Here is a 26,436-nt window from a genome sequence, read left to right on the forward strand (position 1 = left end):
TTTTTAAAACGAAATATATATATATATATATATATATATATATTTGTAAACTACATAAAAATTATTCTAATTCACAATAATTAACAATAAAAGATATATGAAAAAAATTTCGATCAAAAATAGTCTTATTTGAATCTTGAAATTCGAAATGCGTTACATAAATTGAAACGATGGGAGTAATATGTTAGTAGTATTATATTTAAAAAAAAAGAAGAAAGATAAATAAAGAGAGAGAAAAAGAGGGTACACTTAAAAATAGAAACAAAAAAAAGAAAAGGACAGCTGAAGAAGAAAGGTTAGTCCTTTCTTGTTTTCTGTGTTCTTACGAGAGACAAACCAGGGATTTTTGAAAAAAATTCAGAGAAATAGTGAACCAGAAGCTAAAATTACTGATACCCAATTTGTGGAATTCGAAATCTACAGCGAAAACGAAGCAAAAAAATTGAGCTTTTGAAGTTTCAAATTGGAGACAAAGTTAGGGTTTTTTTTCTGTATTCAGGTAAAGTTTATTGCTTTTTGAAGTTTTTTTAATTAATGCAATTATTTTGGAGTATTGGGTTAATTGGGTTAATCTTGATTGCATCTATTGTGTAATTTTGATTTTTTTTTTGTTGTGTAAAGGTATGATTTTTAGGCATTTTTAGGCTTATGGTAAATGAATTCTTGTCTGGTTTTTGTGTGTTGATTGGTTTATTTTGAGGTTTGGGGGATTTGTTTTTGTATCTTGTTTGGCTCAGCTTGAACTGTTTTAGGGTTTAGGTTTGTTTTCTAGAATTGAAGTGGTTCAAATAGAGGGAAATGGATAGTGAAGATTTATATTGTTTAGCTGAGTGATTTTGATTGAAGTGTTGTTATTGTTTGTGTTAGCTTTTTCTCTGTTTTTGGAAATAATACTAATTTTGTGATTGCTGTTGAGTTATATAGTTGTCCGTCCCCCGAGGATTGTGTAAGGCTTCCAATGGGCTTATAAAGGTCTTGAGCTATTCTGCTCCTTTGCTTAAGGTTTTGGGTTGGATGCTCAAGATTCTTTTACAATTGCCAAGCTATTCAAAATTGTAAATTGGTTTTTCTTTAATTTGCATAACTATCCAGTGGTAAGAACACGGCACATGATGTGTGGGTTAGACGCACATCACGGGTTCGATTCTTTCCACAAACAAAAGCCTAGTGTTTAAATGGAAAAAGGTAGAGGGGTGGAGCCATTACCTTTGAAGTGTGCGCCACTGGCCCGTGAAAATTTCTCGGCTATCAAACAAAAAAATAGTAAAGTGAAAGTTCTATGAACATGGCTAGTTGATCTTATGAACTTCTCGACAAGGCTCAAAACGCGGAAGGATGTGAGAGAGAAAAGGAAGAAGGAATACCATTTACCTATCCTATATTTGCCTGTTCTTCTTTGCAGACTTAACTAGCCAAAAAGTAGCCGGGAGAATAGTAGCATTTTGAACCTAGCAGCAGGAGGTTCAAATTTGCTTCTATGCATTTGTAGCAATCTTAAGTTTGTCAAGAAGCTGAAGATCTGGTTGCCCTGAAGGATACCTACATGTTAGTCTTGAATTTAGATGTTAAGTTAACTCCTACAGACATTTCTCTAGCAAAGACCGAATTTCTGAACCTATTGACAGTGGAGAAAATGTATTCAAATGTTGGGCAGCATGGATATACTTTTGCACTCAGGGTGCTCTACTGCGATTCTTTCCGTTGCTTGAATTGATTGTTACAATCACAAAGAAAAAAATGTCAACTATTGATAATAAGTGCCAAAAGTATTAAGGGCGTTCCATCCCGCATAAACATATGATAATAAACTTTATTTATGGGATTGAATCTCTTTTGTGACAACCACAATTTGGTGTAGGTCCTTTTATTTTTGGTATATACGGTTTGTACATGGGGTTTCCCCAAATGTCAATAAAATTAGTTATCTTACAAAAAAAATTAACTTAAATATTTTTCTTCATTTCATTGTCTTCTGTCTTGTCTTCCAAACTATACAAGGAAAGCAGAAGATAATGAAATGGAGACAAGGCCTAAATAAATATAACGCTAACTGCCATCCTATCTATCATATCAGTTGAGTCGATCCGATTCAGTCTTATCAATAGATAGCACAAATCCTATTTTAATGAAACTTGATGAGTCAATCTATGTACGCATATTTCTTTTACTATTATATCGGGAGTCTTACTCATGATGATGTCAGGTTGGGTGTCATAGAAAGATGTCTGAGGTAGTGGCGGTAAGTTTGAAGGTGCTCCAACCCAGCAAGTAATAAAAAGATATCCCAATTCAGAACTTGGAATACATAAGCTTGGCTGGATATTTCTGGGTATTTAGTCATAAATATCCGTAATTTTGTTTCCTTTATCCAGATTATAGGAAAAGATCCATTTTCCATGCTAGGTTCAACCAAAAAAAATGGAAAAGGGAAAAAGTGATCCTACTTGTCATGCTCACTATGTTTTGCTAAGCTAAGTTAGGACAAGAGTTATTAGAGCATTAACCATACAAAAATTTGGTTTCTTCAATTATCTGGGACTGGAGTTATTAGCAGTGTTATCAAAGGCGAAAAGCTCTAATGTCCACTGGGGCTTTAAGTGCAAAGTGTAAATAAAGCATGAGCTTTAATGAAAAAAGGTGCAAAGGGAGAAAAAAAGTACAAATATATATATTTAGTCCAAGACTAATAAATTATAAACATGAATAACAAATATATGAGCAAAGAAATTGAATTTTTTTTTATGATAAAGTGAAATATCAATGGCTTAGTGTCACCTCTTCAGTAGAGGCTCAATGACAAGGAAAAGTATGTCTTAGAACCTTGATGACGCACTGAAGCACACATAAAGCAAGGTGAAGCGCTCAACACGTTTTGAGCCTCGCTTTAGGGCTTAAGTGCACCTTTGACAACACTGGTGATTAGAGCATGAGCCAATGCAATTTTTTTAAAAGGCATGAGCCAATTCAAAAATTTAACTATTCACATAATCTCTTCAATGCTGTTAAATATTCTACCTTTTTTATAAATACTTTCTGATATTCTATTGTTGGAAAGTATGCATAGACCAATTTTTTTGAAAAAAATCAAATAGTATGAAAAGTAGAACTATCTCCATATATAGAGCAATTCTATTATATATATTAAATAGAAAGGTAATAACGAGGGACAGATCTAGAGTTTCATATACGTGTTCAGGTGAACACAGTAACTTTTGTTCAGAACCTTCCGTAAGTATATATAAATAATGGATTGTGAATCCCGTTATTATTGAATATTATCTTGAGGTTATTACATATACCCATAAAATTTAAATTTTGAATCCATCTCCGATAGTAATAACATTAATGTTAAATAATTTAAACTGACTAGATTCAATTTTCGTTCAACTTTACAAGGAGGAGAAATCGTAATAAATGAAAAGGGAAAGAATATTGTATTGGGAGTTGGGAGTAGCACAATGTATGTCACGTACTAAAACTAAAGTTTTCTTTGGCATATATTAATGAATGTGTCGTTTTCCTCTTAGTTTTATTGTGTTAGTTCACGTTTCTCTTAGACTTGTATAGCATATGCCAAAATTAACTTGTTACATATGTGGGGATTAGTAATGAATCACAAAAAGAAATATTGTGATGCTGGTTGCTTACAATATAATAATAGAATATCAAGTGGGCGGATGCAATACTTAAGTTGAGGGTCTTTCAGAAACAACCTCTCTACCTCCATGAGGTTGGGATAAGGTTTGGCATACACCTCACCCTTCTGGGGTCCTATTTGGTATTTCACTAGGTCTGTTTTTGTTTTGTATATATATATAGAAAAGCCAATTCTTATTAACACTGTCAAAAAAAAAAACTTACCAAGGTGATAATGTTGTTTTAGTTGATGATCACATATCATTGGTCTATAGTTTTTGAAGAAATATCTTTTCCAATGTGTCGGAGTGTGTGGCCATTTCATCTGGAAGTGCAAAGAGACCACACTTAATTATTGAATTATGCTATGTCTCAGCATGCTTATTTACATGTGAGCCTTATTCTTTTTTCATGGGTCAAATACGTGGAAATAATTTTTTTGCTTTTTTGCATGGTGGTGAAATTTGAACCCCGAACATGCCTGCTCTTATAACATGTGAAAAGAATGGACATTGGGCCTTACTTAATTCCAAAAGGTAGCTCATGAGGAGGTGAGGGTTGCTTTAAACCATAGAAAGAGGATCCTCACCTCTCCTTGTTTTGATGTATAGCGAGGCCTGGGCATTGAGGGAATGAGTTGTCACTTTATATGGTCTTGGGTAACTATCACTTTATGATATAGTTTTTTGTTGATTGAGTCAGGTCCTAGGTTCATGTAATTGATATGATGTTAATTGTTGGGAATAAAATGAAATAGTCGGATTTACTATTTACAACAGTGTCTTATCTGTTTGGTGATGCAGGAGCTCTTGAGGCATAAATTAGTGTTGCCACTTTGTAGGACTATTGCAGTGTTATCAAAAGCAAAGAGTGCAAAAAAAAAACTCTAAGCTGCTTTGGGGTTTTAAGCGCAAAACGCAAATAAAGCGTTGACTTTAATGGAAAACGGTGCAATTGGGGGAAAAATTCAAATTATGTATGTGTAGTCCAAGATTAATAAGCATTAGCTTGAATAACAAATATATGGGACAAAGAAATTGAAAAAGAATAATGATAAACAAAAATATCAATTGTTTAATATCACATCTTCAGGATTACTCTCATTGGCAAGGAAAAGTATGTCTTAGAGCCTTAATGGCAACATTGAAGCGCCCATAAAGCAAGGCGAAGTGTTCAACATGTTTTGTGTCTCGCTTTAGGGCTTAAGCGTGCCTTTGTGAACATTCGACCATTCATGCCTTCTGTTTGCTTTATTTGAATGTTTTTTTGTTTAATAAAGGCAAAATTGATGCAACGTTAAGAATTAACATTCCTTTGTATCTCCCAATGATGTTTAAACAACTAGTTAGTTCTCAAGTAGAAGGTCATGTTAACAAATCTTCGTGTCTATTAGATCTATTGAACTAATATTTTGGATCAATTTTCAATGTTTTTTTGCAGGTGGAGGTTGCTGGATATTCCTTTTCTTTATCTTTTTCAGATATCATGCAAGGGGTAGATGTTACAAGAATCACTTTACATCTTGGAAGTCCTGATTTGTGAGTTACTATTACATTATGAAACTCGAGGACTTCTTTACCTTGACTGAGATGAGTAATGGGCTCACAACTCCTTCTCGAGTCCAGGATCTAGTCTCCATAATGCAGAAGGAAAGAGAGTGTGATGTCAAGAATGCTGGTGAAACAACAAAGCAGTGGTCTGCTGTTGCAAGCACGATAGCTGCAACTGAGAATAAAGAATGTCTTGAACTCTTTATCCAGCTAGATGGACTCAGCTTTATTCAGAGTTGGTTACGGGATGCTCTAAGATTTGGAAATGAGACAGGTGAGTACTTTGTAGATGAATCAATTAGTCATTTGATTGATCTTTTACTGCGAGCTGTTGAAAGGCTGCATGTAGATGATAAGAAGTCTGTATCTTCTGGAATCTGGCTGACTGTGAAGAGCCTCCTTGGCCACAATAATTCTAAGGTGCAAGAGAGGGCTAAGACATTATTTGATAGTTGGAATAAAGGGAAAGACGACTGTATGGTTTCAGTGGGTATTGAAAAAGTACAAGCATCTATTGATGATAAAACAAGAGATACTGCGAATCTCGTTGGGGAAAATGGGCTGTCTGAACCGTCGTCTGTGGAAGGAGGTTCTGGAGAAGAAAAGACCAAGGAACATGTTGGCAATAGTAAGATACTGTCTTCAAGGTCTGATATCCATCAATCTAGGGTTGGAGATACCGCAACATCCGACCAAAATTTAGAGCATACACACATGAAGGATGCGTTTCCAGGCTCTTCTTTGTCAAATTCGGTTACTGAAGGTCACAAGGTTGAACACCCGACACATCAGGCAGAGTGTGCCACCAATGCTATTGATACGTCAAATACGTGCACTTCTATAGTATTGAGACCTGGTCCTGCTGATGAACAGACAGATGTTCCTGTTTCAGATTCAATTAATCACTTAAGTCACATTAAAGAAGTCGGAAGTTCTGAGAAATTCAACTCCGCAGTGTCTAAATCATTGGAAGACAGAACTATTTCTTTAGTTACTGATATCAGAGAAGCTTTGGATGCTATTGCTGGATCAGATTTACAAAAACAAACTGATGTCTACAACGAAAAGAGTTGTAGCGGAAATTCTACTTTTGGTGATGTCTCAGTGGCTGTTCCCGAGGGAAAGACACCGGTGGATGATAGCAGACCTGAAAATCATGGCAGCAGCAAGATAGTGCTTGAAGCTACAGAAAACAGAAAGTGCAACAATGACATATTGCAGGACTCCGACAAGCATAATCTGGAACATCCCGTAGATTCTGTTGTTGATCAGGCTGACAAACACACTAGCGACAACAGTGAGGACAAACACACTAGTGACAACAGTGAGGATGATATGGAAAATGAAAGTGAATTTCAAGAAGCAGGAAAAGGAGGTAGAGACCATGGTGTGTTTGGCAAGAAAAGTGATATTGATTTTGACTATGGCATCATGGATCCTTTAGAATTAGCTAGACAAGTTGCAATAGAAGTGGAGAGGGAAGTTCAGAGTTGCAGTTCTTCTGAGAAAATAGAGGAGAGTAAAGTTCATGAGCCTGGTAGCCCAGATTCTAGTAGTGCAAAACAACGCCAAAAAAGGTTCGAGTGCTCTAACAAGGAAGTATCAAGAGGAATGGCTCCTTCGACTGAAGCTTCACTTGCAAACTCAGAAGCTAGACCAATCAATGGAACTGTGAAGGTGGAATCTTCTCAGGTTGTTGATGCCACTTTGGATCTTGAAACCAACGTCGACAAAGTTCTGTGCACTTTTGATCTGAATCTAGAGGTTTGCTCAGATGATATAGATTGCCCAGGAAATCCAATCTCCAGTTCTGTCTCTGTTGTTTCTGCTTCAAGGGCTGCAGCTGCCTCTGGAGTACCTGCTACTCCCTTACAGTTTGAAGGAACTCTTGGATGGAAAGGATCCGCTGCAACAAGTGCTTTTCGGCCTGCATCACCTCGCCGGATTCCTGGAGGTGAGAAGGCTGTTTCCTCTGGCGGGAATGCCAGCAGCTCAAAGCAAATGCAATGTTTCCATGATATTGATCTGAATGTATCTGAAGGTGGAGATGATAGGGTTGCAGACCTTTTTCCTGAAAAGAAAGTTTCACTATCATCTGCTCTTCCTCTAGGGAAATCTTCTCGTGAAGCCAGTCCAAGAAAATCGGAAATGTTAGAGTGGGATCTTAACTGTGCAAGTGAGGAGGGTGAGGCACCATCTGATTGGCGGATGGAGGGATCACTCTTGTCTCTGAGGAATGGTCATCCGAGCCAGTCACCTTCATCATCATCATCATCAAAGCAGCCTTCATTAAGGAACTTTGATCTAAATGACCAGTCATCTTTTCTCAATGATTTCTCAAATCTGAACAACTTCAAGAAACCACCTCAGAATTCTAATGCATCTGGTGGAATAAAATCAGGTGATACTGTTGTGTCCATCATGGGCGTGAAGGTAGAGGTCAACCGTAAAGATTATGCTGCTCAGTCTTTTCCTTTTCCAAATGGTAGGGTAGCGGAAAACGCTGTTGAGCATAATGTTGCAAGAGGTGGAGGAGTTTTAGGAATGGGATCTCCATTTCAATATACCCCTCTTCCTGCTTTTGGTTACAGTGGCATTGCTCCAGTTCCTCCCATGGCTTTCTCCTCATCAATGTATGGACCCAGTGGTCATATTCCTTACATGGTGGATTCCAGGGGGGCTCCTGTTGTACCTCAAATTGGCGGATCTGCTTCAGCAATACCACCATCTTTCTCCCAACAATCATTCATTTTAAACATGGGAAGTGCACCTGTTCCCAACGGAGTTTGGCCATCACGAAGTGGTCTGGATCTCGACACTGGCTTAGTACTTGATCGTGGGAATAAAGACACCGGAGGTCTGAGGCAGCTTTTTGATCAAGGACAAGCTAGAACGATGGATGAACACTTCAGGATGAACATGCAACCCTCAACCAGTTTGAGTATCGGTGGGAAACGCAAAGAACCAGATGATGGCTGGGAACCTTCCCCTTTCAAACATCATCCACCACCATGGAAGTAAACTTCAATTTGTTATCCCAGTCGTTAAATCATTTACCGGCCAGTGTCTTGTAGCAGTAGGTAAATTAAAGGTAGAAGGAGGGGGTCTATATTGATTTAAACTGGGAGGGAGGCACAATATAGTTGAATAAAGACAATTTCTGAATGTAATATGATTCTTGACATTACTTTAAGAATAGGTGCAAAAGTTTACTTGTTCAGCATGTTTCTAACTTGTTTATTCTGGGCCTTCTGGTCACATTTCTTAGGTATTTGCTACTAAGCAAGCTTACATGTAACTGTAATTCTCATTTACACCAAAAGAAATTTAGAAGAATGTCTCTGTTTCATCTGTATTCATTTTCAAAGATACTCGGGGCTCGGAATCCAGACATGTGGTTAAGAGAGAAGCAGCCTCATAGATGTCTGTTTAGACGTACCTTTTTAGTTTTTGTCTTTTTTTAGAAAATAGACATCAATTTTTTAAACAAAATTTATAGCCATCATCAGTTCTTATTTATAATTTAGAACTATTTGAAAAAAACAACACAACATAAACATAATAATAATGTTTATAAGATGAATGATCAAATTAAGGGCTAAAATTACTTTTGCTTCAAATGTTGGATGAGACATAGTAAAGTGTGTGTGAGAACTATAGATCACGAGTTTGAGCCATGCAACAATTATTAATGCTTGTAAGTTGTAGTAGTGTAACATGTCTAATTCCTCCGTCATTCATAGAAGGAAAAAAAGAAGATAAATATACCCTCAAATTATCGTAAATGGTATGTAAATACCTTCCGTCATACTTTTGAGACATTGGTGTCCCTGCCGTCCAAAAACTAGAGCATATATGTTCTTCCCTCTAACGGAAAACTAAATAGAGACATATGGCGCAATCTTATTCATTGATTAGATATTTAATAAATGTCGCGTCGGTCGATAATATTATGTCACGTGTATGTCTGCTAGCATAAAGGGTGACGGCAGGGGCACCAATGTCCAAAAATATGACAGAGGGTATTTACATATCATTTACGATAGTTCGAAGGTATATTTATCTTTTTTTTCCCTTCATAGAATAACTTATTTCTCAACCAAACGAGCTTTTTGACGGTGGCCACGTGGGCCTTTGTCCCTATCGATCAGGCAAGCGGTTTCAATTCGTCCGCATTTTTGTTCCGTCGCCTCATAACCACTCTTCTCTGTTTTTCACAATATTCTCTTTATTTCTTCGCATTTTCTTTCCATTTCCATTCTAAACAAAAGCAAAAAAAAAAACACGAAATGAGAGAAATCTTACACATTCAAGGAGGGCAATGCGGGAACCAAATCGGTTCAAAATTCTGGGAAGTTATATGTGATGAACACGGCATTGATCCAACGGGACGTTACAATGCTGGTAATGCAGGTGCATCTGATCTACAACTTGAACGGATTAATGTGTATTTCAATGAAGCTACTGCTGGTCGTTTTGTACCTAGAGCTGTTCTTATGGATCTCGAACCCGGTACTATGGATAGTATTAGATCTGGCCCTTCTGGACAAATTTTTCGCCCTGATAATTTTGTTTTTGGACAATCTGGTGCTGGAAATAATTGGGCTAAAGGACATTATACTGAAGGCGCTGAGTTGATTGATTCTGTTCTCGATGTTGTTCGTAAAGAAGCTGAGTATTGTGACTGCATGCAAGGTTTGCAATATTATTTTTTTGCTTCCAAAGTTTAGATATTCGAAAACTATGTGAAAAATGTTGCAATTCTTCTCATATTTGGTAAAATCATGTAGTTTAATATCGAAAAGTGAAATGTGTTTCAGTAAAAGTTTTGATGGATAGATAATGAAATAATTGGCTGTTTGATGTTAATCACCTGTGGCGACAATGATAGCTATAATGCTTATAATTATGGATAGAGTTTGTTCGTATGATGCCTGAATGATTGTATGCAAACGTATAAAATAGTATTTGTCTCTGTTAATGTACATTCACAGATGTATAGTATTTGATAAGATATGTAGTTTAAGAAAATATAAGAAACATTTTGGACAAAACATATGGAAAAGTTGTGGCATATTTATGATCTAAAATGCACCTTCATGGTGAGACACGTCCAAAAAAAGAGCTGGGCTTATGATATATGATGCATTTTCCTTCTTTTTTTCAGTAAACGATCTGAATTAACGCTGGAAAGTTGGATTCGATCACCTTGTCTTTTATACTGTTGAAATTAATCAAGGATCTTACTGCCTAGTGTCTTTTCTCAAAACTTATAGTACAAAATTTGAATGTTATATCGAAAAAACCATACAATGATCCATGATTTTCTGGAGATATGAACGCCTAAGATTTGTAGAACGAGAATCTCTCACATCGACCACACTTTGATTTTTTATCCATTTTAGGGGTTCCCACAAATGCTTTAGTCTTTTCTGAGTCTTTGAACATAAATGAATTTTAGAAGGATTGTATTTATCTACATTTTAAATTTGGGCCTCTGTTTATTTTATTTACAATCTTCGTTTTTTGTTTTATGAGCCAGGATTTCAGGTTTGTCACTCACTTGGAGGAGGGACTGGTTCCGGCATGGGAACTCTCTTAATTTCAAAGATAAGGGAAGAGTATCCAGACCGAATGATGCTCACCTTCTCTGTTTTTCCATCTCCAAAGGTTTCAGACACTGTTGTCGAACCATACAATGCTACACTTTCTGTGCACCAATTAGTAGAGAATGCTGATGAATGCATGGTCCTCGACAATGAAGCCCTCTACGACATCTGTTTTAGGACTCTAAAGCTCACTAATCCAACTTGTAAGTTCCTCTCTTTGATATTAACTTAAATGATCATACTCTTTTCATTTTAGAACGTTCCAAATGTATCGCATCATTCCTAAAATAACGGAGTATTATTACATTTAACCTTCTAGCTCAAACTTTATTACAAAAAGGGCAACAAAATGGAATTTATTAATTCTAAATCCTGATGTAAAATCATCGAGTTTAGTTAAGCAACGTTATATAAATTGATAGTTTGATACGAATGGAGTATCCTTTTTGTTTGCAGTTGGTGACCTAAATCATTTGATATCTGCAACAATGAGTGGTGCTACATGTTGTCTGCGATTTCCCGGTCAGCTGAACTCAGACTTGAGAAAATTGGCTGTGAATCTAATCCCTTTCCCACGTCTTCATTTCTTCATGGTGGGATTCGCACCACTGACATCTCGTGGATCACAGCAATACAGTTCCCTCACAGTTCCAGAGCTTACACAACAAATGTGGGATGCTAAGAACATGATGTGTGCAGCTGACCCTCGTCATGGGCGTTACTTAACAGCATCTGCTATGTTTAGGGGGAAAATGAGCACTAAAGAAGTAGATGAACAAATGATCAATGTCCAAAATAAGAACTCGTCGTACTTTGTTGAGTGGATCCCTAACAATGTGAAGTCTAGTGTGTGTGACATTCCACCAACTGGGCTTAAAATGGCATCCACATTTATTGGCAATTCGACATCCATTCAAGAAATGTTTAGGAGAGTGAGTGAGCAGTTCACGGCCATGTATAGGCGAAAGGCATTTTTGCATTGGTATACTGGGGAAGGAATGGATGAAATGGAATTTACTGAAGCTGAGAGTAATATGAATGATTTGGTTGCAGAATATCAACAGTACCAAGATGCTACTGCTGAGGTTGAGGAAGATTTTGATGACGGCGTTGATGAGCATTACGAAGGTCAATGACTTTTCAAATTTTTGTATTACTACTCAGAGGCGGAGCCAGAATTAAGAGTTTGGGGGTTCACTGATAGGGGTTCATAGGTTAATATACATATATATATTTAATTAGTTTTCTAGTACAAATACAGGGTCTACGGAAAAGCTACTGTGTTTGACCGAACCCATGAACCCCTATACTACATCTTCATTTATTTTCTGTTTCTGGATTTGTTATTGCTTATGTTTTTTTTTTTTTAGCTTTTTTATTGTACTTTGGATGAACTCTGTGTTATTTGTTCTTTTGTGAATGAAAAAAAAAATACAATAAATGATTTAAAACGAATTACACCAAATCTAATTATCTATTAAACCAGATGATCTCTTAGTTTCAATTCTTTTCATCCTCCTTTTTCTCCTTGCTTCTGAATATTGGGCCTTTCTTTCAGCAATATTAGGCATACCAATTATTGGGCCTGTATAGCTCAATCCATTAGTAGATGAGAATATGGGCTGTGCTTGTGGAAGTTGGCCCATTTCTATTGGGCTTGTATGGTTCATAAAGCCCAATTGTGGCAGTTGGCCCATTGGGTATTGTAACATATGGTTGGTCTCTAGTTCTTGTCTGTTTAAGTTCGTCATTACCTGTAATTAGCAAGTAATCAATGCAACATTTAGTAACGTCATAATAAAATTGTATTTGATTATACTTTTTGTAAGAAAAATAATTTAAAATAATGTTCATGTTTGAGTGTAATTAAATATAACTTTAAAAGTGAAAAGCGAGATGGAAAACAAGTTATAAGTTGTTTACTAAATTTTGAAATACAACTTCAAGCTGAATTAAAATTCCCATGGTCAAACACTGATTTCAAATAAAAAGTGAAAAATATGGAGGATTTCATTAGTTACCTTTTCTCTCATTGCTTTTAACTCAACATTGTAAGCATTTTGTTTGTTATTATAACTTTGTACTATCTCCACCTCCTGTACAATTACGGCAAAGAAAAAGAAGTTTTAGACAAAAGAATTAGGAAGGAGTAAACACATGACCAAAATAAAGAAGAAGAAAAAGAGTAGACTGATGAACTAAGCATCACGTATTAGTAGAGTTTGGGAAAGGGACGCAGTCTGAGGGGTGTGATGAGACACAATCTATTGTAATACAATAATTAGTGATTGTTTTCACTGCTTAAACATATGATTTATAAGTTACATGGAGATAATAAAAGAGAGGATAAAAAAGAGTAACCCAATGAACTAAGCATTCCATGTTAGTAGGATTTGAAGAAAGACCGCACCTCCAAGATTGTGTTTAATGCAAAATATTAATGACTATTTTCACGGCTCAAACTTGTACTCCCAAAAAACAAGATAATTTTGAAAAATAAAAACATATTTTTTATTAAATAATTTACAAACTCACTCACCCGTCTTAGGGATTCTCTACATCGAGTCAACTTCTCTATATTACGCATCAACTTTTCTCTTATCTGCATAGGCAAGAATTCAAACAAAAATTGTATATTCTTTGTTCTAATTTATTTAATATCGTAAGTTTGAATGTTAAAGTTTTAAATACGAAAATTATAAGTTTTTATCGAATAAAATTTACATATATGAAAAATATATAAATTATAGTATATAGGGATTGAAATATCTAGTAAAGTTATTAAACGTATTTTGTATTGTACGAATAAAATCACTCAACTTAGAGGTTTTATTTTTCAAAATCACTCAACTAAATTCATCATTTAAATTACTCAACTCAAAATCTTTGTATCAATAAAATCACTCAACTCTATTTATCATTAAAAAAAATTAACATGACAAATCGTAACTTTATTAATCTAACATATTTTAATTGGCTTAAATTTAGCCCATGAATCTGGTGAAGTTTGTTACATCTCAGACGTAAGTTTAATAATAAGTTTTCATATAAAGGCTGAAGTTGAGTGATTTTATTGATACAAAATAAAGTTTAGTGATTTTGTTAGAAAAATTCTCAAAATTGAATAATATTTTGAGTCCTTTTATTCATTGTCATGTTGGTTTTATTAATACTAACTTTAGTTGAGTACTTTTGAAAGATAAAAGCCTTAAATTGAGTGATTTTACTGATACAAAACAAAGTTCAATGACTTTAATCGAATAAACTCTCACAGTTTAATTACCTTTTGAAATACTAAATCCACGTAAATTAGGATGAAATTGTTTTGCTTATCGAAATTAAAAGGATGCCAAGTAAATTAGGACGATAATAATAAACATATAAATGAAATTGAGCATAAACAAAGAATTGAAAAGTGTAAAATTCATAATTTTCAGTACCTTTCTTTCAGATTCTTCAATTTGGTCTTTTAGATCCAGCAAAATATTGGACACGTTGATTTCATCTTCATTGAATGAAGCACATTGTATAATCCTACTTTGAATCATATTTTTTCGAAGTTTGGTTTTTTTTTAAGAAAAAAATAACTAATCAAAGATATTTAAATATAAAAAAAATGATTTATTTTTTAGCTTTCCTTCTCTAATTCGAATTGGAGAACTTAGGAGGCCGGGGAGGTTTTTCTTTTTAGATTAAGAGTATATATTTTATTAATAAAAAATGATAAGAAGTATTAATTTTGTTTTTGTCAAATATTATTTAATTTTCTGAAAAAGAGACGTAACGAAACTACTAAGTTTTATTGTCATGAAACTTTTTCTTGGGAATAAAAGTTGTGTCAATTTGATACAAAAATTATATTACTTTATTTCAGAAAACAATAAGATTAGTCAAGCTAATATTATTCTATCGGCTCCTTTTTAGTTGTTACTGTTTCTTTTTCTTTTTGGAGTTAAACGATAAAAGTTTGATTAATATTTTGTAATGTATTTTTCATCATATTCATATACAAAAAAATTGTAATTTATATTTTTTTTTGTATAGTTTTTGAGTATCTAAATTTTTAGTTTAAAATATCAAATTAATGTAATCAAGATTAATTTCAAAAATTTATCAAATTAACTTTAAAAAACAAAATATGATAAGTAAAAAGAAACGAAAGGAGTATATCAAATTCCCATAGTGTGTTCCATCTTTTATTTGTTGGGAGTTAGGAGTTGAGACGACGAAGTTTTAGTTAACTTCAATCAAGACACGACTTTCATAACAAATTATTCTTAACATCTATTCTTTTCGTTTCATATTAGTTAACATAATTTCTTTCTAATAAATAAATGTATTACTTTATTTAAGAATAAGATTAGTCAAGCTAATTTTATTTCAAGAATAGTTAATATTAAAGCAAAATGGAGTAAAAATAATTAATTTTATCTTAAGTAAATGACTAGTAAATTGGGATAAATATGTTTCGTAATCTTGATAATTAATATAAAATGAAGGGAGTGAGACAATCGAAACAGAGGAAACGATTGGAGAAGCTAATTAAACAAGTGTTTGATCATACATTTTGGATTAAGTTTTGAAAAATTATGTTAACTAATATGCAAGGGGTTTGCCTTCTGGGTCGAGCTCGTCGCACCGGGCTTGCCTAATGCGGGTTACCTCTCCTATGTGGTTTGCGAGCTATTGCATATGAGCGGGGGTTTTACCATGTGCGCATCCAAAGGGTAGCGGCTGCGAATTTCCCTTGTCATAAAATAATAATAATTTATCTTTAAATATCTATTGATCATAAAATTTGATTAAATTTAAAAAATCTTATCTACAAACATTTTCAAGTTTTCAAAACTGGCTCACACCAATTTTTGAATTTTAAAAGTTCCGCTCACAAAATTTTAAAATATTTTCAAATAAAATACATATCCAAACATACTCCAAAAATGTAAATTTCAAGTTTCAAGAGGAGCTTAAGATTACTAAATTATGAGAATTTCTTTTAAAAAATAATTCTAGCAAATTCTTAAAAAAATACACGAATATTGGATAAACTTTATATATTGTAGATATATTACAGCCACTTTTGTCTTTTTCCCCATTTTGTCTGTTGATGTAGCCGAATTCTAAATTTAAATGTAGTTTTATTAATTTAAAATTGTATTAAAATACTCATTTTTAGTCATGAATAAAAATTATATAGATTAATTACTTACTTGCACGTCAAATAATAAGGAAAATAATACTTAATTTTAATTTCCAAGCTGTTTACAGCTGTTACTCACTTTAATTTTCTCTCTTTTCAAGTCTATTTATATGAAAATCATGATTGATAACTTTATTTTATAATCTTTAAAAACTATAGTGTAAAAGTTTATTTCAAGAAGTGTTAGCCATGGCCATCTCCAAATTTCTTCTTGTTACTATGGTTTTGATTTCTCTATTTGTTTTTTGTCTTGTGGAAGCTGATGATGATGGTGGTGATGGTGACAATCAAGTGGTATCTTCTTTAAATTTGAGTATTTAATTTATTATCAGAATTATACAAAAATTAGCTATGAAATTCATCGTGTTATAACACGTAGCTAAATAAGATTTGATGATTAATTTAGGTGTACACGGCTGGACCAGAGGGTGCTAACAACCCTACTTACATCCCTACATCAGGTAATTCATTAATCATATATATTTTATAAACCATCAACTTTTATTTATAATTTGAGAGTGTGATATATAACCTATAGTCCATTATTCAATTTTCATATTTGTATCGAATGAGATTGAAATTAGCTGCTAATTTTAACATGCATCCCCTCTAAGCTAGGATTAATTTTACTTGTGGAACCGGGGAGCAACTGTAAAATTGTTTAATTTTGTGTCCTGAAAGCAATCACTAATATCTGTATTAGAATTGATTATATACATGACACTTTTGAAATGCCTGGTAGAGATGTTTTGTGCAATGCATAGAACTTGAATTTTTCCAAAAAAAAGCATATAGTAGTAATTTTCTACTAATTTTGAACTCATGGTCACACAAAAAAGTAATAGATGCACAAATATTTTCAAAACATATAGTAGTAACATTTTGAACTCATGGTCACACAAAAAAGCATATAGTAGTAACATTTGACCATATATTTTGGATCAGATTTTGAAGATTTATTTTCAAATATTTGTTTTGACTTTATATTTGATCAGAATTGGAAAATCTAATTTTCAAATATTTTCAAGTTTTCAAACTAGGTTTTAGGAGAAATTTCATTCCATCCGCAAAATTTCAAAAGTCAAAATACATATCCAAACATAACTTCAAGTTTCAAAATTAATCACCACTTCAAAAACTCATATTTTCAAATTTCAATATTAGGAATACTGCATTAAGAGCTTGTGGGGAACACTTATATATGTCCTAGTTTTCATTTCATATTGATATTTCAAACTGCAAATCCTGTTTACTTGTTACTTAGTGATACAAATCAACAAACTGTTATTTTATTCACCCCCCCCCCCCCCCTTGTTACTTTTCTCGGAAATCATTTGACTAAACGTAGATAAGCGTAAGTTATCCTAAGTCTTGAAAGTTAGGTTCTTTATTTGACAACGATTGTTTATACTTTTTTCAGGAGGTGTAATTTGGGCGTATCAAATTTTGTAATTTTTTTACCAACGAGAACTTAAAATATTAAATCCGTCCTCGTAAATTTTTGCAGAGTGTGGAACAGCATGTGAGGCAAGATGTAGTCTAGCATCAAGGCATAAAATGTGTTTGAGAGCATGTGGTACTTGCTGCACTCGTTGTAACTGTGTGCCTCCTGGCACCTCTGGGAACCAAGATCTTTGCCCTTGTTACCGTGACATGCTCACTCATCATGGCAAGCATAAGTGTCCCTAAATATATATATACATACTATACATAGTAATATATGTATAAAAAAAAACTTTTAAGAAGTGATCTGAATAAAACGCATTAAATTTAAGGTGATCTTTAGGTATTCTGTCTAATATTTTATCGACTTGAAAATTTACGATTTCTTTTTTCGTATCGACTTATGCTCGATTGCATGCGCTAGATGATGAATGTCACTCATAGTTGAGTGATAAATTTCATGTAGAAGGAAGTTCATTGACTTTATCACAATATTTCTCATGATTTGGTATAACTTCAGTTTACTAAGTTCATGACTCTAGATAGGAAGAGATGCAGAGGTTGAAGGTTAGGTTAAAAGGTTAATTAGAAGTAGTCTAGTGTTGTCGTGCTTTGTGTGAGATTGATGTAATGGATAGGCTCATCATTCCTTATTAGTAGTATTATTTAGTGATGATTGCGATGTTAATTAATTTTTTTCTTTTATGTGTATTATTATCTGTTGCTTCATTTGTTTAGTGTCTTGCTATTTTGATTGTCATTTTTTTTTTTTTGCTATCATGCTTCAAATTCTTCTTGTTCTTTTTTCTATCAAGCAAGGGTGTATATATCGAAAATACATCTCTACGCCATAAAAATAGAAATAAAGTCTGCATATATCATATTCTCTTCGAGAAAATATGCATAAGCTTCGATAATCTATAAACTAACGTCTTTGTTGCATGGTATAAAATCGATGACTACTAACATAAACATGCTAGAATATATTTAAGTACAAATATAGAAAGAAAAACATAATTAGTTACAATAGGATTTAGTATGATATTTCATATTTACAAAAAGTAAATATTGAATATCATACCAATGAATAATTATAGTTCACTCTGTCGTCGCAGATGAATCCATAAAATTTGAACCCACACGAAAAAATTGAGAAAATCACCCAATTTCTGTAAATTGGCCCTTAAATAAGCCAAAATGACTCAAAAATGGTGAGAATGTACATATTGCTCCCCCAACTCTCAATGGAGGGTTCCGTAAGGGTTGCACAAAGACATCGCCCGAAAGCCATATCACCAAAATGTTCATGGGCGTTACACACGAAAAATTAAGAAAATCACATAATTCCTGTAAATTGACCCCTAAATCCCCAAAAATGACTCAAAAATGGTGAAACTATACATATTGTTCCCCAACTCACAACGAAAGGTTTCAAAAAGTTTTCGCAAAGAAATCGTCCAAAAGCCATATCACCAAAATATTCATGGGTGTTAACACACAAGAAATTGAAAAAATCACCTAATTCTGGGAAATTGTCCCCTGAATACCCAAAAATGAATCAAAAATGGTGAGACTGTACATATTTCTCCCCCAACTCCTTACAAAGGGTTCGGTAAAGGTTTTGCAAAGAAATCGTCTAAATGTCATATCACCAAAATATTCATGGGCGAACACACAAAAAATTGAGAAAATCGCCTAAGTCCTGTAAATTGGCACCTAAATGTTCAAAAATGACTCAAAAAGGTAAGACTGAACATACTGATCCTCCAACTCCCAATGGAGGGTTCCATAAGGATTTCACAAAGAAATCATTCGGAAGTCATATCACACATATATTCATGGGCTAATACACACGAAAAATTTCTTGTAAATTAGCTCCTAAATGCCCAAAAAATGACTAAAAAATGGTGACAATGTATGTAATGCTTCCCCAACTTCCTACGGAGGGTTCTGTTAAGATTTTGCAAAGAAATCAACCAGATGCCGTATCACCAAAACATTCATAGGCTAAGGCATACGAAAAACTAAAAAAAATCGTCTAATTCCTGTAAATTGGCCCCTAAATACCCAAAAATGACTCAAAAAGGTGAGATTGTATGTACTACTCTACGGAAGGTTTCAGAAAGAAATTATCCGGAATTCGTATCACTAAAACACTCAAGGGCTAAGACACATGAAAAACTGAGAAAAATCACCTACTTCCTGTAAATTGGCCCCTAAATGCCCAAATATGACTCAAAAAAATTGTGAGACAGTACGTACTACTTCCAACATCCCTACGAAGAGTTCCGTAAATATTTCACAAATAAATCGTCTGGAACCATTATTCAAACAGAGTCGGCCGACCATATTTCAGAAAATCTATGGACTAATACACACAAAAGACTAAAATTTTAATGTTAAATTCCTAGCTTGTGACCCCATAAACTAAAAAAAATGATGTGGACCATGTTTAGGCTACCATTATTCACTTAGGTTGTCTCGGATGGACCTACACTATTTGAGGCGAAACGAAGTCAATTGGCCATATTCCATGAAATTCGTGGACTATTATGCACAAAATAATTGAGATTTTGCTAAATTCATGTTTTGTGACCAATAATCTCCAAAAAAAAAAAGTGACGTGGGTCTTGTATAGGCTACTAATATAGTTCACTAGGTCGTCGTGGATGGACCCACAAAGCTAATTGTTTAGACATTGAAAGTTTGATGCTGTATCTTGGATGAATTTTTTTGTGTAATTTTAACAAAGAAAGTAATTTATACTTTCTTAACTAGTCGGTCATAATTCCCTCATATATACATGAGCATATGTAATTAGTCAAAATCAAATAAACTAAGGCTATCGATTTACGATACAACAAAATATAAGACTAAATCATACTGAAATAATTTGGTATGATAATGATACAATATTTTTAAAAATCGGATTTCAAAATTCACAAACCAAAGTTATCAAATGTTGCAGTATACATTATCCCATGGATCTGGTGCCAGAGCACCCAAATTATTTTTATAAAAAAACTTTATATGGACCTTCGAAATGAGTTGGGGAACCTTCACGTATACTCAAACCATTTTTTTAACGTTCATTTTCGCATTTACAAGTTTTTTTTAGGAATCGCCCAAATTCTTTGATTTTTCGTGTGTATTAATTAGCCCATGGATCTGGCGCCCGGAGCATCCAAATATTTTTTCTTAAAAATCTTTATAAGGACCTCCGTAAGAGTTGGGGAACCTTCACGTATGCTCACACCATGTTTTTTCAAGCCCATTTCCACATTTACAAGATATTTTTTAAGAATCGCCCAAATTCTCTGATTTTTCGTGTGTATTAGCCAATGGATTTGGCGCCCGGAGCACCCACAATTATTTCTCAAAAAACTTTATGAGGACCTCTATAATGAGTTAGGGAACCTTCACATATACTCACACAATTTTTTAACGCTCATTTCTGTATTTAGAAGCCATTTTTTAGGAATCCGAACTCCCATGGATTTGGCGCTCGGACCATCCAAAAAAAAAATTTCAAATTTTTTTTATAAGGATCTCCGTAATTAGTTGGAAAACATTCACGTATACTCACATCATTTTTTTCACGCCCACTTTCGCATTTACATTCCTTTTTTTAAGAATCACCAAAATTCCTCGATTAGCCCATGAATCTGGTGCCCAGAGTATCCAAAAACATTTTCCCAACAAATTTTATGAGGACCTCCGTAATGAGTTGGGGAACCTTCATGTATAACCACACAATTTTTTTCACGCCTATTTTCACATTTACAAGCCATTTTTTAAGAATCGCCCAAATTGCTCAATTTTCCGTGTGTATTAGCCCATGGATCTGGCACTTATAGCACCAAATTTTTTTTCTCAAGAAACTTTATGAGGACATCCGTAATGAGTTGGGAAACCTTCACACATATTCACACCATTTTTTTAACGACAATTTCTGCATTTACATGCCCTGTCTTAGAAATCGCCCAAATTTCCCGATTTTTCGTGTGTATTAGCCCATGAATATGGCGCCCAGAACATCTAAAAAAAATTTATCAAAAAACTTTATGAGGACCTCCATAATGAGTTGGGGAACCTTCACGTATACTCACACCATTTTTTTCACGCCTATTTTCGCATTTACAAGCCCTTTTTAGGAAGGCCAAATTCCCTGATTTTTCTCAATTTTTTTTTTGAAGACCTCCATAATGAGTTGGGAACCTTCAAGTATAGTCACACCATTTTTTTTCATGTCATTTCTGCATTACAAGCTATTTTATAAGAATTACCCAAATTCTCCAATTTTTCGTGTGTATTAGCCCATCGATCTAGTGCCCAGAGCACCCAAATTTTTTTTCTCAAAAAACTTTAAGAATACCTCTGTAATGAGTTGGAGAACCTTCACGTATACTCACACCATTTTTTTAACACCCATTTCCGCATTTACAAGCCCTTTTAGAGAAATCGCCTAAATTCTCTGATTTTTCAGGTGTATTTGTCCATGGATCTGGCGCTCGGAGAATCCAAAGTATTTTTCTCAAAAAAATTATGAGGACCTACGTAATGAGTTGGGTAACCTTCACGTATACTCACACCATTTTTTTCACGATCATTTTCGTATTTACAAATCTTTTTTAAAGAATCGCCCAAATTTCGCGATTTGTCGTGTGTATTAGCCCATAATCTGGCGCATAGAGCACCCAATATTTTTTCCTCAAAAAAGGTTATGAGGACATCCGTAATGAGTTGCAGAACCTTCATGCATACTCACACCATTTTTTAACCCCTATTTCCGCATTTACAATCCTTTTTTTAAAAATCATCCAAATTTCCGATTTTTCGTGTGTATTAATTAACCCATGGATCTAGAGCACAGAGCATCCAAATTTTTTTTCTTAAAAAACTTTATGAGGACCTCCATATTTAGTTAGGGAACCATCACGTATACTCTCACCATTTTTTTTCACGCTCAATTTCGCATTTACAAGCCTTTTTTTAGGAATTACCTAAATTCCCTGAGTTTTCGTGTGTTAATCCATGAATCTGGTACCCGAAGCATTCAAACAATTTTCCACAATTTTTTTATGAGGACTTCTGTAATGAATTGTGAAACTTTCACGTATACCACACCATTCTTTTTCTCGCCATTTCCGCATTTACAAGCCTTTTTTTAAGAATCACCCAACTTTCCTGATTTTTCGTGTGTTTACAGCCCATGGATATGGCGCTCAGAGCACTCAAAATAGTTTTCTCAAAAAACTTTATGAGAACCTTCGTAATGAGTTGGGGAATTTTCACGTATGCTCACATCATTTTTTTCAAGCCCATTTTCGCATTTACAAAACATTATTTAAGAATCGCCGAAATTTTCCAATTTTTCATGTGTATTAATTAATTAGCCCATGGATCTGGTGCTTGGAGAACCCAAAAAAAATTTCTCAACAAACTTTATAAGGAACTCCATAATGAGTAAAGGAACCTTCACGTATACTCACGCTATTTTTTAACTCTCATTTTCGCATTTACAAACTTGTTTTTAGAAATAGCTCAAATTCCCTATTTTTCTTGTGTATTAGCCAAAGGATCTGGCGCCCGGAGCATCCAAAAAAAAAATTCAAAAAACATTATAAGGGCCACTGTAATTAGTTAGGGAACATTTACGTATACTTACACCATTTTTTTCACGCTCATTTCTGCATTTACATTCCCTTTATTAATAATCACTTAAATTCCCCAATTTTTCGTGTATATTAGCCCATGGATCAGGCGCCCGGAGCATCCAATATTTTTTTCTCAAAAAACTTTATGAGGACTTCCGTAATGAGTTGGAGAACCTTTACGTATACTTATACCATTATTTTCACGGCCATTTCCGCATTTATAAACTCTTTTTAGAAATCTCCCAAATTCCTTCATTTTTCGTGTGTATTAACCAATGGATCTAGCGTCCAGAACAAACAAACAAAAATTCTGAAAAAACTTAATGAGGACCTCCTTAATGAGTTGGGGAATCTTCAAATATACTCACACAATTTTTTTTCACGCCCATTTCTGCATTTACAATCCCCTTTTTAGGAATCGCCAAAATTCCCTGATTTTTCGCGTGTATTTAGCCCAGGGTTCTGGCGCCCGGAGAAACCAACTTTTTTTTCTCTAAAATCTTTATGAGGACCTCCTTAATGAGTTGTGGAACCTTCAAGTATGTTCACACTATTTTTTTTCAGGCCTATTTCTGCATTTATAAGCCCTTTTTTAGAAAGAGCCCAAATTCTCCGATTTTTCGTGTGTATTAGCCCATGGATCTGGCTCCCCGAGCATCCAAAATTTATTTCTCAAAAATCTTTCTGATGTCCTCCGTAATGAGTTGGGGAATCTTCACGTATACTCACTCTATTTTTTAACGTCCATTTTCGCATTTACAAGCCTTTTTCAGGAATTGCCAAATTCACTGATTTTTCGGGTGTATTAGCCCATGGATTTGGTGCCCGAAACTTCCAAAATATTTTTCTGAATTTTTTTTATGAGAGCCTACGTAATGAGTTGGGGAACCTTCACGTATACTCACACTATTTTTTTCACAACCATTTCCGCATTTACAAGTCTTTTTTTAAGAATCAACTAAATTCTCCGATTTTTCCTGTGTATTAGTTTATTGATATGGCGCCCGGAGCATCCAAATTTTTTTTCTTAAAACACTTTATAAGGACATTGATAATGAGTTGCATAACCTTTACGTATACTCACACTATTTTTTTAACGCCCATTTTCGCATTTACAAGCCCTTTTTTAGGATCGCCCAAATTCTCCAATTTTTTTTGTGTCTTTGCCCATTGATCTGGCGCCCGGAGCATCCAAGAATTTTTTCTCAAAAAACTTTATAAGGACCTCCGTAATGAGCTGGGGAACCTTCACATGTTCTCACACGATTTTTCACTCCCATTTCCACATTTACTAGCCCATTTTTTGAAATCACCCAAATTTTTTTATTTTTCGTGTGTATTAGCACATTTATCTGGCAGTTGGAATAGTTAAAAAAAATTTCTCAAAATTTTTTATGAAGACCTCTTTAATGAGTTGGGGAACCTTCACGTATACTCACCCCATTTTTTCACGTCATTTCCGTAGTTACAAGCCCCTTTTTAATATTTGCTCAAATTCTCCATTTTTTGTGTGTATTAGCACACAAATTATTATTTTTCTCAAAAATCTTTATGAGGACCTACTTTATGAGTTGGAGAACCTTCACGTATATACACACACCATTTTTTACGCCCATATTCGCATTTACGCGCCCTTTATTAAGAATTACCCAAATTCCCCGATTTTTCATGTGTATCATGAATCTGGCGTCCAGAGCATCAAAATTATTTTTCTCAAAAAACTTTATGAGAACCTCCGTCATGAGTTGGGAACCTTCAAGTATACTGACACCATTTTTTCATGCCCATTATTGCATTAAAAAGCCCTTTTTAAATAAATCTCCCAATTTCCCTAATTTTTCATCTGTAGTAACCTATAGATATGGCACCCAGAGTACCAAAAATTGAGGACCTCCATATTGAGTTGGGAACCTTCACGTATGCTAACACCATTTTATTCACGCCCATTTCCTCAATTACAACCCCGTTTTTAAGAATCACTCAAATTTCCCGATTTTTCATGTGTATTATCCCATAGATCTGGCGCCAGGAGCACCCAAAAAAAATTTCTCAAAAAATTGTTTGAGGACCTCCGTAATGATTTGGGGAACTTTCAAGTATACTCACACTATTTTTATAACGCTTATTTCCGCATTTACAAGCCATTTTTTAAGAGTCGCCCAAATTTCTCAATTTTTCGTATGTATTAGCCCATGAATCTTGTGTCCGAAGTAAGAGTGGCAAACGGACCGGTTTTTGCCCGGTCCGGTCCGGTTCCGGTCCGGTTCCCGTACCGATAAGACCGGTTCCGGTCCGGTTCAACGGTCAAATTAATTATTTTTTTTTTTTTTTTTTTTTTAAATATTAACGTTAAGGAGCCGTTGGGCCCTTTTAGCCGTTGGGCTGGGGCCCAAAACGGCTCCAAACAGCCCCCCCACCCCTCTCTACCCCTTAACACTATAAATATACTCATATTTTTTCATTTAAATCACAAATTCACAAACTATCTTATAAAATCTCTTAATTTTCAATCTCTCATAAATTCATAATTATTATTTTGTGATATTGACTTGGAGTTCGAATTTCGGAGATTTATTTGAAGTAAATCGGAAGCTTCAATTGGCATCTCTCAATTCCGGCTTTGGTTATACGTCTACTTTTACGTAGACGTTCGGTACATTCGTTCCAACTTTAATTTTTTATTTGTTTATTAATTAAGTTATTTTATTTTTTTGTTATATTATCTTTGCTTGTTTTTCATAATATTAATTATTTTAAACTTGAACATGAATTTTGAAAAATATAGTGGTAAAAGACCAATGTCGGAAAGAAAAAATAATAGGGGAGGAGGAAGTAGTTCTAATTCTAAAAATTTGCCACCTCCTAGATTTAGAATTAATACTAATGATTATACTCATGTTGATGAAACTTCTTTTACACGAGACTCACGACCTATTGAATTTAATTCCGAAAATGAAGTAGATCATGAAACTTTAAATAGATGTTTTACTAATTTTGAGGAAGAATTAGATGAGGAAGTAGAAATAAATGAGGAAGATGATGAGACCCCTACCCCTACTAGTCCGGCTACCGAATTACCGGAACAAGATGAAGTCCCCTCTTTACCTACTTTTTCAAAGACCGTTGTACGTGTTAAAAGATCTTTAGTATGGAAATTTTTGGTACAAAATGAGGAAAAAACTACTGTTACTTGTACGAAATGTAAATTGATCATGAAACATGTAACTACGGGTACACAAGGGGGAACGGGACGACTAAGAACACATTTGAGAAAGTGTAATAAAGAATTTGCTCGCCTAGATGATATAGAAAGGGCTAATAGAAATGGAATACCCATACCT

The 26,436-nt window shown here is 34.3% G+C and overlaps 3 protein-coding genes across 3 annotated transcripts; all 3 read left to right on the forward strand.

Annotated features, from left to right (window-relative positions):
• The first annotated feature begins 239 nt into the window (after positions 1–239).
• Positions 240–8,477, forward strand: LOC102588646 (dentin sialophosphoprotein). The gene is made up of 2 exons (XM_006342507.2): positions 240–499; positions 5,077–8,477. Exon 2 carries the CDS (start codon positions 5,193–5,195, stop codon positions 8,205–8,207), a length of 3,015 nt encoding a protein of 1,004 aa, XP_006342569.1. The 5' UTR covers positions 240–499; positions 5,077–5,192; the 3' UTR covers positions 8,208–8,477.
• A 992-nt stretch (positions 8,478–9,469) lies between these two features.
• Positions 9,470–11,998, forward strand: LOC102588315 (tubulin beta chain-like). Its single transcript, XM_006342506.2, has 3 exons — positions 9,470–9,881; positions 10,729–10,998; positions 11,252–11,998. The coding sequence occupies exons 1-3, from the start codon at positions 9,476–9,478 to the stop codon at positions 11,929–11,931; spliced, it is 1,356 nt and encodes a 451-aa protein (XP_006342568.1). The 5' UTR covers positions 9,470–9,475; the 3' UTR covers positions 11,932–11,998.
• Positions 11,999–16,122: 4,124 nt separating this feature from the next.
• LOC102588973 (gibberellin-regulated protein 1-like) lies at positions 16,123–17,774 on the forward strand. Its single transcript, XM_006342508.2, has 3 exons — positions 16,123–16,289; positions 16,402–16,456; positions 17,503–17,774. The coding sequence occupies exons 1-3, from the start codon at positions 16,185–16,187 to the stop codon at positions 17,682–17,684; spliced, it is 342 nt and encodes a 113-aa protein (XP_006342570.1). The 5' UTR covers positions 16,123–16,184; the 3' UTR covers positions 17,685–17,774.
• Positions 17,775–26,436: the final 8,662 nt, after the last annotated feature.

The sequence above is a fragment of the Solanum tuberosum genome, unplaced genomic scaffold (genome assembly GCF_000226075.1).
Source record: "Solanum tuberosum cultivar DM 1-3 516 R44 unplaced genomic scaffold, SolTub_3.0 scf00034, whole genome shotgun sequence".
NCBI lineage: Eukaryota > Viridiplantae > Streptophyta > Magnoliopsida > Solanales > Solanaceae > Solanum > Solanum tuberosum.